Source organism: Sceloporus occidentalis, unplaced genomic scaffold (genome assembly GCF_023333645.1).
Source record: "Sceloporus occidentalis isolate IW3139 unplaced genomic scaffold, rSceOcc1.0.p SCAF_2, whole genome shotgun sequence".
Classification (NCBI taxonomy): Eukaryota; Metazoa; Chordata; class Lepidosauria; order Squamata; family Phrynosomatidae; genus Sceloporus; species Sceloporus occidentalis.
In genome coordinates this window covers 250,552,744-250,564,942 of record NW_028316982.1, presented here as the reverse complement: position 1 = coordinate 250,564,942, position 12,199 = coordinate 250,552,744, and the positions used below count along the sequence as shown (strand labels likewise).

At 40.9% G+C, this 12,199-nt stretch overlaps 1 protein-coding gene across 4 annotated transcripts in view; it reads left to right on the top strand.

The window, feature by feature from the left end:
• The window catches only part of LOC149319980 (ELMO domain-containing protein 1), a 73,003-nt gene that overhangs the window by 27,858 nt on the left and 32,946 nt on the right, over nucleotides 1-12,199 (top strand). For all 4 annotated transcript variants that reach the window (XM_089512714.1, XM_089512711.1, XM_089512713.1 and 1 more), the window contains 4 exons: nucleotides 5,382-5,527; nucleotides 6,692-6,720; nucleotides 7,573-7,670; nucleotides 11,505-11,634. In XM_089512714.1, the coding sequence (XP_089368840.1) occupies nucleotides 5,382-5,527; nucleotides 6,692-6,720; nucleotides 7,573-7,670; nucleotides 11,505-11,634 (403 nt within the window). The remainder of the gene's footprint in view (nucleotides 1-5,381; nucleotides 5,528-6,691; nucleotides 6,721-7,572; nucleotides 7,671-11,504; nucleotides 11,635-12,199) is intronic.

Sequence of the window (12,199 nt, the reverse complement as noted above, 5' to 3'; positions counted from 1 at the left end):
ACATTTCAGAGCTCCTTCTGCCATGCGTTATCGCTGGCACGGCCTTTAAACAGCCACACCAGCAATACAGAGAGAAAGGGGCTGAGCGGCCCCTTTCTCCCTTTCCCCGCCGCTGTCGAGGTGTCCTTGGGGCATGAAGCCCCATGGACACCCCTTTCCAGGCTGCAGGGAAGCAGCTTTTTGCCACTTCCCTGAGACCAGGAAAAGCGGTGGATCGGGGCCTCTGGGGCTGCCGCTGTGGCAGCTGAGGCCCTGATCTGTTGGAGAAAGGGGCAGGTGTAGGCCGCCCCAAAGGGGCGGTCTGTATTCTGCCATAGGGACCCAAAATACCTAATATTTTATTAAGTACTGTGAAATAAAATCAAATGTTGAATTCCTACCTTGCATTTTGGAGTACAGAGCTTTTGTGTTAACAGGGTGCAGCAGTTATATAAATGCAAGCATCTTAGTTTTGTAGAAGTCAGTACTGTACCTTGCCCCAAAAATAAAATGCTGTACTTGCAGCAGTGGGCTAGAGGATGTAACAGAAATAACCTGAATTTAATCACCAATATAATTAATTTAAATGGATATTTGAATCACAGTAATTAAACAGGGAATCGTGTTTCTGAGATGAAGGTACAAACCACCAGAAATCAAAGGCAAACCAATGAATTTCAGAGAAAATATAAAGTGACCTCAGTAAAAGAGCCAGATGAAGTTCTCTCATGCCGACAAGGCTGACAATGTGCAGAGTTAGCCACAGTTTATTGTTTTTAAAACACTACAGTTGCCTGTTTTCTGTCTCTAGCCTTACATTTAAAGCTGACTGTGTTCCCAGTTATTTATCAATTTGGCCTAAAGCTTCAGGAAGAAAGACATATAGCTATCTATTCCAAGAAGCAGGTGAAGATGGGAAGAATAAAGTCCAGGGAGGGAATTGGGGAATAGTAAAATAGACCTCACAAGGAGAAAATAAAAATAAAACAAGTTATTCTGTGCAAGAGTTAGGGAGACTCTACACTGGAAAACACAGCCCACTATAAAAACTAGAGCTTTCTCTGAAAATTATAGCAAACAGATAAGCTAAGACCTCAGAACAGAAAAAAATCTGCAAAAAGTATAATCAGAATGAAAAAACCAAGAAGAAAGCACTTCTCTCTCAGAATGAACAATTTTGTGATTTACTGGCACCCCAAATTTTCTCACTTTCTGATTATTTTATCTTCTCTCATCACTAAAATTCATTTCTGTGTTGATAAATGTCAAGTCAAGAGAAAAAAAGAACATCCCACTATATTTCTTTTTACTGCTCAAAAACATCATCTCTTTCTCTTTGGGCAGATAACATGATCTTGTGGTTTTACTAAGGTACAATCTGAGCATTGAGCTATTGAAGGTATTGGAAGTATCCAGACTAGTAGCTTTTCCATATTCCATTGTCCTGTATTTATCATTACCGGAACCATTTCTCTCTTTTCATTCATTGCAGAATCTAAAACATCTGAGCTGTGAAATCTCTGCCCTCTTTCCCAGTGGGAAACAATCAATCATACTGTCTATGAACCAAACTGAAAATGTATTCTATTCCATCCCATCAGACTCATTCCCAGTACCCCAGGCATGAAAATTAACACCTGGGTAACATCCTTCACACATATCCCTTTTTTGTATATGTATGGTTGAAAGGTCATTTTGTACACACACACACACACACACACCCTTAGGGGAAATTTGCCATGTTTTAGGCTTCTCGGGCTTGTTTTAGTCCTAGGAAATGTATTCCTGATCTGGAAAAACATCCCCTTGTCATAAATAAAGAGTACAGGCTGGTCTTTTCCAACCCCCTAATTTTTCTTTAAAAATACAGAGTATTTGGGACCACATTTTTCTGACCCTTGATATAAGGGATGTGTATGTCGAATTGGAATGAATGGAAAAGGTTGCTTGTGGAAGAGTGCCATGTGTGAAGACTGTGATCATGGCAGTACAAGAGTTGACACTAGTGATCTTTTATGAGTCTCATTTCAGCCTGCATCCAGCAGGACCCTATTGCATAGACTTAAAAGAGCAGCTTAGCTTTCCCGAATTTAGTGCTAATTCGACAGGCAGCCAGGTCCCATCACATAGAAATCACTGCTGAATCGGCACCCAGGTCTGTCCCAGGTGTAGCCCAGGTTGTCTAAGCTGACTTGGTGGCCATTTTTAGAAGTCTAAAGCTTCCGTTTTTGAAAAGGGGCCACGGAAGCAACTTAGACGACCTGGGCAGTGAATCGGTGGAGATTTCTGTGTGATAGGACCCAACTGCCTTCCAAATTAGCACTGAATTCGGAAAAGGTAAGCAGTTCTTTTAAGCCCATGCAATAGGGTCCCTAGTTTAGCATGATGAGATTAATCTGTAATAAACTTCAGGTGCTTACCTGAAATACCAGACCATACCTGCATTGCTGGTGTTTACATTAACCACATAGGGTCTCAACAGATTGCCCCAAATGGGCAGCGGGATGCTTTCCCTTTCCTAGCCGGATCAGGGCCATGGCAACCCGATACCACGGCCTCAATCCAGCCTTTTGAGTGCGCAAAAAGGAGCCACAAAAAGTGGCTCATTTTTGTGCCCTCGAAAGAGCACCATAGCTGTGGTGGCACAACTAATTGGCACTCCTTCAGCACTGCATCATATGGACTCAGTGCCGGAGGAGCATGATGATGCCACGTGCTGTGTGGAACAGCGCCAGGGTGCCCTGGGGGATGGATTTGGGGCATGCCCCATCTGGATGTGACGCTTTGACTCCACCCCCAGGCCAGCCTTTCAGGCCACTCTGTACAGGGCCATAATATGGTATACTGTATTATAATGTGGTATATAGAAGCTTCTAAACTGCTTGCAGCTCCACCAGAGAGAGAGAGAGAGAGAGGTGCACAAGCCCAAGGTCACTATAATTTTTTCTTCTTGCTAAATTAATTGTGACATTAAAATATGCTCAGTAAGCTAGAATACCCTGGTGATTTCTGCTGCTTTTTCTGGGTTTTAATATATTTCAGATGTGATGAATACCTCTTTTTGTCATCAAATTATCCTGCTACAAGGTCTCAACCTTGAAAATGTTACAACAAACAAATTTGATGTGGCTTTACGCAGTATATATCTCTTTAAAGCTCACACTTCAGGAAGTAGATGGAGAAAATATGTTGGCCTTATTTTAGAGTGCTCTTCAGACTTGGTGCTGATTAGAAAAGGCTTCGAGTTCAGGACAAGTTAGAGAGTCAGTAACATTGTCCACTGTAATTTGAAACAGATAACATTTCTTCATACTTCCAGATCTGTTTGGTTTTAGGAAGTACTTAACTAAATTATACTTTATTTCAGTGTACCTAACAAAATACTACTTTATTTCAGGAAAGGGCAGTTGGTGACCCACTGCTTGTTGTTGGAGAGTAAATCTCATCAGCTGTAACCAGCATAGCAAGTTGAGAAGGATGATGGGAGTTGCAGCCCAGCAGGAGGACAAGTTGCCCTCCCTTATGCTGTTTACTGTCACTTAGTTGGCCTGTTTTTATATCTTTTTATTTCTAGTGCACATCTGATCTGCTCAATCTGCATTGTGCCAGTATCTTTGGCCTTGTCTCCATACACTGCAGTCAGGGTTGGGAATGGTATTGGCTCAGTTATCAGGAATCCTATTAGCCTGGGACAGGTTGTGTGCAGTATGCTGGTTTTCTGCATGGTGTGTGACTCATTTTGGTGCAACTGAACAGAAGTACATCAAATGTGCAGTGTGAATGTGGTCCTCAGAAGACCTTTCTTGAAGGACAGCATTTTCCTTTGTCAGCCTAAGAGCCCCCTGTCCAAAGTTGATTCCAAAGCCTGCAGACTTTAATCAAGAGCTTCATCTGATTCCTAGAAACACTAATGAAGGCAATCCATATGAGCTCAGCTATCCTGGCCTTCACCTGTTTCACACAGGCTTATTAGGTAGGAATTCCCCTTCATCCTCTCTTTTCTCCCTTCTGTTTCTGTTTGTTAGAGACAAATCTGGCATTACAAGCACAGAGCAAATAATCCTTAGGGGCTGCATCTGCACTGCAGAAATAATCCAGATTGACACCTCTTTAACAGCCCTGGCTCAACGCTATCCACTTCTGGGATTTGAAGTTTTGGGGGGATACTTAGCCTTCTCTATCAGAGAGCTCTGGTGCCACAACAAACTACAAATCCCAGAGCTCCATAGCATTGAACTTGGGCAGTTAAAAGTGGCACCGACCTGAATTAGTCCTGCACTGTGGATGCAGCCAGTGTCAGGCTGGCAGCTTTAGGCAACCTATCCCAAATCAAGACTTAGGAAGTGTATACAAGGCCCCTGACAGTTCCTGAAGCTGGAAGCTAGAGCTGAAACTACCTTGGATAGAACTAGTGCCTTATGTATCATGAGCAGTAATAGGCTCTAGGGAATAGTCTAGGCAAGGCTGTGTGCCAAGCAGTTTGCACCAAGCCTAGCCAATGCAGAGGTTCCATATCAGCTGCCTAGTTTACAAGGTCTGATAATCCACACTCTGTGCTTCAGGAGTGGACCTGACATCAAAACTCCCAAGAGGGGCCCTAAGTGTGTCTCTGTAGACCTTAAGGTTCCAGATTGAGCCCTGGAGAGCTCAGTGATGGAATCTTTAGAGAATTTGGGCTACAGACATCTATCTCTGCTGCAGAAAGAGTATTTTTGTTCATTGAGTGTATTATTCCACAGTATTATTTTGTATTTGCAGCACTACCAGAATTAACCCTTTCCTCATATAAAATGGGCATGAATGCATATTGATGGGTGGATAGTCAGAATCATACAGTTGGAAGAGACCTCAAGGGCCATGAGGTCCAATCCTCTGCCATGCAGGAATACATAATCAAATCACCCCCAACAGTTGGCCATCTAGCCTCTGCTTAAAACCTTCCAAAGAAGAGAATGTGTTCCACTGTCAAACAGGCCTTATTTTCAGGAAATTTAGGTGGAACCTCTTTTCCTGTAGTTTGCATCCATTGCTCCAGCTCCTATTCTCTGGAGCAGCAGAAAACAAACTTGCCCACTCTCTAATATGACACCCCTTGAAATATTTAAACAGGGCTATCATATCACCTATTAAGAGTATGCTCCTTAAATGCAAAACTTCAGGGTAAGATTCTTTAATGAGATTGGTTTACAGATTTTTGCTTACCATAAAGAATCTTTTAAAAAATCATATATAGCTTACTTATCTTGGCACTAAGCCCCAATAGAACAGTATGTTGAAAGTATCAGTCCTCTACTGTATGTATTAAAAATAAGAAATGTCTTTCTTAATATACTAGTTGGGGACCTTTCTTACTTTTCTGAGGAAGATGCCTCAAGTTCTCACTTTAAGGATTCTCTTGGCAGAATGCTTGTCCAGGTGTGCCTGTACTTCTATTGCAAGTGCTTGTGGCGCTGCCTGAAGTTCGTGGTGAGGAAACTGACTGGACGATGTGAGTTGCAAAGGATCTGCTATAGCACAAAGCCTGGGGCTGGCAGAACTATGAAAATTGGTAAGTGGTTGTGCAGGTGACCAATAAACACCTAATTCTATTGGTTTGATTGTGATTTGTGTCTTAGAGTTGATGTAGATGGCCCAGAAGAAGTGATCTCTGGCCGTGATCGCTCCAGGACTGCAGCAACCGAATGGCCCACTCCCGAAGTGGGCCACAGTCCCAAACAGGCTGCCAGCAGGAGTAAATTGAATTCGCTTATGTTGCCTTCTCCAGGGTGAAAACAAGAGAAGTTCCCTGTTCCATTAATGGTGAGGAATTTTGGCAGATGCTGCTCGATAGCTGGTTGTGTGACGAGCAACACCGGCTGAAATTTTCCCTTTCCAGTTATCCTCCCGGCAGCCCTGTTTTTATGTCTGTCCATGCATGAGGGATGGGCACCTGTGACCCTTCCAGTATTGTTGGACTTTAGCTCCCATAATTCCTCAATTTGGCTAGGGAAGATGGGTGTTTCTTCACTGCTAACAAACAAGGTCTGAGATTTATTCAATATACTATAGTTAAGTGTTTCCCCTACTTTAAATCACCACTCTTCCACCATCCCTTCATGATGTTCATTCATCATGTGATGACCATCCTTCTGTTGACAAGTGTGGTTGGTCCTCAGGTTGGTGGTGCAGTCCACCACTAGGCCCACACTCAAAGCTTTACCAGGTTGGTAGAAATTATTTGCTTATGCTCCACAGGCATAGTTTTCAAGAGTGCAGTCTCTCCTCCACACCGTAATGACACAGCAGCATAAGATGCTATGGGGAGTGTATATTATTTGTTTTAAGGTGTTTTATTTATTTATTTTGTTTGCTTATATCCCTCCTTTTTCCTAATAACAGGACTCAAGGCAGTTTACAACATGTTAAAAACAATACACTTGTTTCGAAGTGTTTTCTTGAGCACACTGTCTCTTTATAATAAAAATTACATATCTCTGAATGCACATGAATGCACATGACTTTTAATTACACTGACACGAAGACCTGTTGCTGATTTCTGGGGATTTGGTCACACACATTTATTTATAACCCTCTCCCTCCTTCTTTCGTTTTTTTCCCCCCATCATTGATTATTAATTTATAAAGTCTGGAGTTATGTTTATTTTACATGCTATTTTGTTGAAATTGCCAAACTCTAATGTTAACTAAAACCTCAAAAACATTTTTTCCACAGAAACATCATTGAGGAATTCGAAAAATAAGGTGAGCAAATGCCTGTAGTCTACATCCTAAATTTCCATGTGGTGTTTTTCCATGTTCTTCTTCCTAAGTATTTTAGCAGCTTATGCAGCCTTGTAAAATAAGAATAGAAAACCTCAATAGCCTACATGCTTATATGTAGCTTTTAGCAATGTATGGTACATACATTGAAACAAAATATAAGGGAAGGCCAGAGTGATGCAATCCTCATGTTTCAGTAACCTCATGAAACCTACTCAATAACTTAGAAGCCTGCATTCAAGTCCAAAGGGGGTCACTTTGGGAAGTTAGTCTTTCCACCTAATTTTCGACATTGGTTGCTGCTGAGTACCAATGAGATGGCAATTTGAAGAATACTTTGTATACTGAAAAGTTCTATAATTTTTTTTTAAAAGAATAATAAATAGGCTTTACGAGATGTAGTGTATGCCAGTAAGATCACAAAGAATAATCCCTGCAATTCTAAGACCACCAAGAGATCAAGCAGGCATTGTTAAGCTTTCATACAGCAGTTTCTTCACAAGCCAGGCACTTTTATGGTCTTTTTAAACATCTTTTTCCTCCCCCTGACACCCCTATGAAGTAGGTCACCACTAATCTCATTTAGCAGATGGAGACTGTGACAGGCCTTATTGAGCCATTGTCTACCCGGAGAGGGTCATTGTTAGCATATGGATAGGGCTGACCATGTTTCTCTGTGAGACACAGATGAATAAGACCCAACTCTATGATGTCATCACTCTAGCAACTTTAATAAAAGTTGCCTGTGGTTATTCTTTCATTTTCTATGGGACTACCTGATTGAGTTAAATTGTGTGATGGTTTGTTTGTTTGTTTGTTTGTTTGTTTTCTCAGCTGCTTCAAAATGCAGTAAGTGTTCATCCAGATGCAATTGAGAAAACTATAGACACCGTTATGGAACTGAAAAAAATTAACCCGGATGTAAACCCACAGTAAGTTCGTGAGTTTGTATATATGGAGTTGGGGTTGTGAAGAATAAGTTAATTTGCATTCTTAATAGCAATAGCAAGGACATTTCTATACCGCTTACCGATGTATTAAATGGTTTACAAAGTGTAAGCTAATTTGCTTTACATTGCTTTGTGTTACCCAAAAAGCTGGGGGTCCTAGGAGGGCACCCACAAATTAATATGTTTTAGGGGAATTCTAATAGCTCAAATAAAATACCTTGGCTGGGGCAACCTTCAGCCTTGGGGTCGTAACCCTCTTTATACTGGCTCGAAATCATACAGAACTCCAGAAGCAATTCCAAATGGATTTTGTAGGGTTTTTGTTTTGGTATTTTTGGAGAAAATATGGAACACCCACACAAGCACACATTCTCTCATGCAAACAAGAACTAACAAAGCAAAGGTAGGAGAATGGAAAAGTGGAGGCTTTGCTAGTGGTAATATGGTACCGATCCTTTTGTGTGGTTCCAGTTGATGGGCATACGGAACAGTGACAGCTCAATAGCTGGCTCAGCAAGTGGGGTGGCTGGCTTATTGAGGAACAGAGTGTCTGCCCAGTCCCAAACATACCAAATTGCTATTTGGTGGTGGTATATATACTCAAAATCATATCCTCGGGCACTATTCTTAGAATGAAGGGATTAATTTACTGCTAAATAGTTTTCCAAGAGAGAAGAATGGTCAGGAGTTTGAGAAAAAGTTTGGACAATTTGCATGAATACCTCAGACAATGGGAAACTTCTGTTGTCCATTGTCTGTGTATGCACAGCCATCTTCTTCACCAGAATCCCATCATCGCCCTCCATAGACAAAGGGATTATGCTGATGTCTTTGGGTGATCTCATTGTGATGGGTGCCTTTGCTTCCTCCCTTGTTGTAGCCAACCGGATTTCCACATTGGAATTACCTTTTCTAGGTTACCCACCCCACCATTCCTTTTAACATTAGGTTGATATCAAATCTGAGGGGTGATCAGGGCCCTGACCTTGAGGTAACAGTTGGGATCTCTTTTCCCCATAGCTTCTCAGTGTAATCTAGGGAAAGTTTTGTGCTGAATGATTATTTACTTGTGTGCTTTTACTTGTTTGTAGAGTTGAAGGCTTTCATGGCCGGCATCCATAGTTTTTTTTGTGGGGTTTTCAGTCTATGTTTGTTTTTGTTATTATTTACTTGTATGTGATTGCACATTGTGCTGCTCCAACAAAGTTGTTCCTTTGTTGATTGGCAGTAGCCTCCCTTCCCTTTCTGTGAGGCTACTTTGCAATGGCGGGGATAAGGTGGTCTGGAATCTCTGTATTATCTCAGTTCAGGAAATGACAGTAATAGAGTACTTACTTTTTCATTTGGAGCAGCAGCAGGGCTCAAGGGAGGGATGTCCAGTTGACCTTCACCCCCAGAGGCTGGATCCAGGGCATCCTCAGACCATATGAGAGATTGTGGCTTGAGGTACTCCTTTCCTGCCCACAGTCTGAGGATGACTGTACACAGCTGTACACAGTTTTAGGTGCATGTCACAGAACTGCATGGAGTTTGTGAACAGAATCAGCACATTTTTGCATTGTATAGCAACATGCACGAAAAAGCCATGTTCAGTTATTTTTCCTTGATGAGTTGTACACCTAGTAGCAAATCCTGGATTGGTCTATTTGATGTATGAAATAGCCCTAGAAATATTATTTTGTCTATCATGGAAAAGACAGCACTGAAATATTGGATGAAATATCACTCTCTCAGGTATGACAATGAAAAATAATTCCTTGGGGGAGAGAGATGGAGCTCTAACAAGCTATGAATTCCCCAAGAGAACAACCAAGTGTAAGGCCTGTCTGTTAAAATTGGTACATGACAGGCAAGGGCTAACAGACTCAGACCTGGGCAAATAAGTCCTGATACCTGTTTTGTCTGTTATAGTAACACTGCTATTACTTGCTAATTTTGGTTGCAATTAGTGCCCTCAGATGTGACTGATTAAAGGGAGATATTTTATAATGATTTCCCTCCACTGAGAAGGCAGAATCATTTTCATCTTTTGAGGTCCTTTCACACTACATAATTAAAGCATTTTGATCTCACTTTAATTGCCATGGAGGCATTCTGTGAAATCCTATTACAATGTACCCTTGTTATATGCTGGGGTTTGGTTCCAAGATCCCCCGTGGATAACAAAATCCATGGATGCTCAAGTCTCATTAAATATAATGACATATCAAAATGTTGTCCCTTATAAAAATTGGAAAATCAAGGTTGGGTTTTTTTAAATTTATACTTTTTTTGAACATTTTCAAACCGTGGATGCTTGAATTTGTGTATAAAAAATCAGTGTATAAGAAGGGCCAACTGTATTGGCAGTTTGGGGCATGGGAGTGAGAAGTATTTTGAATTCTCAGCCAGAGAGGTTCTAGTGCTTTGCCAAACTACAAACCCCAGAATTCCATAGGATGTCACCATGGCAGTAATTGTACAATGGGGCCTTGGTATCTGCTAGGGTTTGGTTCCATAGATATCAAAATCCATGGGTGGTCAAGCCCCATTAAATACAGAGGCATAGTGAAATGTTGTCACTTATGGTATATCAAATGGCAAAATCATTATTGGATTTGTTTTAATATTGTCAAGCCATAGATAGTTGAATCCATGGGGAAAAGTCTGTGGATACTGAGTCCAGACTGTATACAGTGGACCCTTGTTATACGCTAGGTTTGGTTCCAAGATCGTGGATAACAAAATCCGTGGATGCTCAAGTCCCATTAAATATAATGACATAGCAAAATTGTGTCCCTTATAAAAAATGGAAAATTAAGGTTTGATATTTGAAATTTATACTTTTTTTTGAATATTTTCAAACTGTGGATGCTTGAATCCGTGTATAAAAAATCCGTGTATAAGGAGGGCCAACTGTAGTGTGAAAGTTGGTCTGCTTGATGTCTGAAATAACCCTAGAAAGGACAGCATTGAAATGTTAAATGAAATGTTGCTCCTTTGAATATGTCAATGGAAAATAATACCTTTGGGGGAAAAGATGCAAGCTCTAAAAGCCATAAACCCAAGGGTCACTTGGGTTGTGCATTCTATTCTCATTCCACTTTTTTGATGGACTTTAGTGTCTTAACACATATCTTTTCTTTAAGATACGCTTGCTCTCAACCCCACCCCAATTTAGTTTGTCAGGGAGCATAGCCATTCATACTTCTCACATATAATTTTAAAGTACAGAAAATGAGGACCTTGAATATGTGATAAGTGTTTTTGAGTTTGTCCAGAGTGCATTTCTCATCTTAATATAAAGAAGTGAGTCATGCTAAGCATCTGGTGCAACTTTCTCAGCCCATTTCAGAAGTGAAGCTCTATCATGAGTCCCTTTACCAAAATAATGTACAATTAGAGATGAACACTGCTCTTTTCCAGAAAGACACAACAGGTCTGTCCAGGGTTTTCCACCTACCATTTAGGCAGAGTAGAATAGCAGTTCTTCTCAGGGGAAAAAGCAACAAAGGATATAATTCTCAAAAGTGATTTTTCCAAAAAAATGACACAGCTTTGGGGAGATAGCAGCATACTCTCTCCAACCCCAACTCCCCGTATCTCTGTCACATTCCTTGGGAAGTTTGGCTTGTCTTACCCTCACCATTACTAATGCAAGCAAAACAGTACAAATTAAACAGATTTTCAAAATCATGCTTTGCACGTTGTAAAATATGTATTCCATGATTATAACTCCATCCCAAATTAATATCAGTCAAATGCAAAGCTTAAATTGCTGAATGTGCTGTGTGTTAAGTCACTTTTATTGTTTGCTTGCTTATTTTTGCACTCCAGGCTGGGTGTATCTCTGCAGGCCTGCCTCCTACAGATTGTGGGGTACAGGAATTTGATTGCACAAGTTGAAAAACTGCGCAGAGAGCCCTATGATTCAGAGGATCCCCAGCATGAAGAAATGCTGCTGAAGGTAGGCAGTTTCATGACTGAAAGCCGTTAATGTTGAATTCTCAAGTTTCTGTTAAAATATATTTCTAAATTGTATTGAAAATGTTCAGATGTGTCAATGGTTAACTAAGGTTTAAAATGGTTCCTGTTGAAGGCCAGAAAGTCTAGGCCCGGAAGAGCAAGTCTTCAAGGACATGTGCTGAGACATAATATCAACAAATGTATTATTGTTATGCTCCTGTGTAGCATGGTGACTTCATGGGAAAGAGGTGTGTCCACTTGGTGGGAAAGTTGATCTTGTGAGAGAACAAAGACTGATGTCACATTCAAGCTTTTAGCATGGACTCTAAAAGAGTATAGATGTATAGTAGCTTGCTGTAAAGTGTAAATAGCAACAAAGTTAATAAACCCTCATTTGAGTGAAAAATCTGTGTTGAAGTTACTTTGATATTGAGTAGCTGAGAAGACTACATCTGTTCCAGTTGGTACCAGTTCAGAACCACCGGTAACAAGAGACATCAACCATCCCAAAGATCTTTTTCTCTAACAAGTGGTAGCAGAGGATGGTTAGGATGGTTGCCGAGATG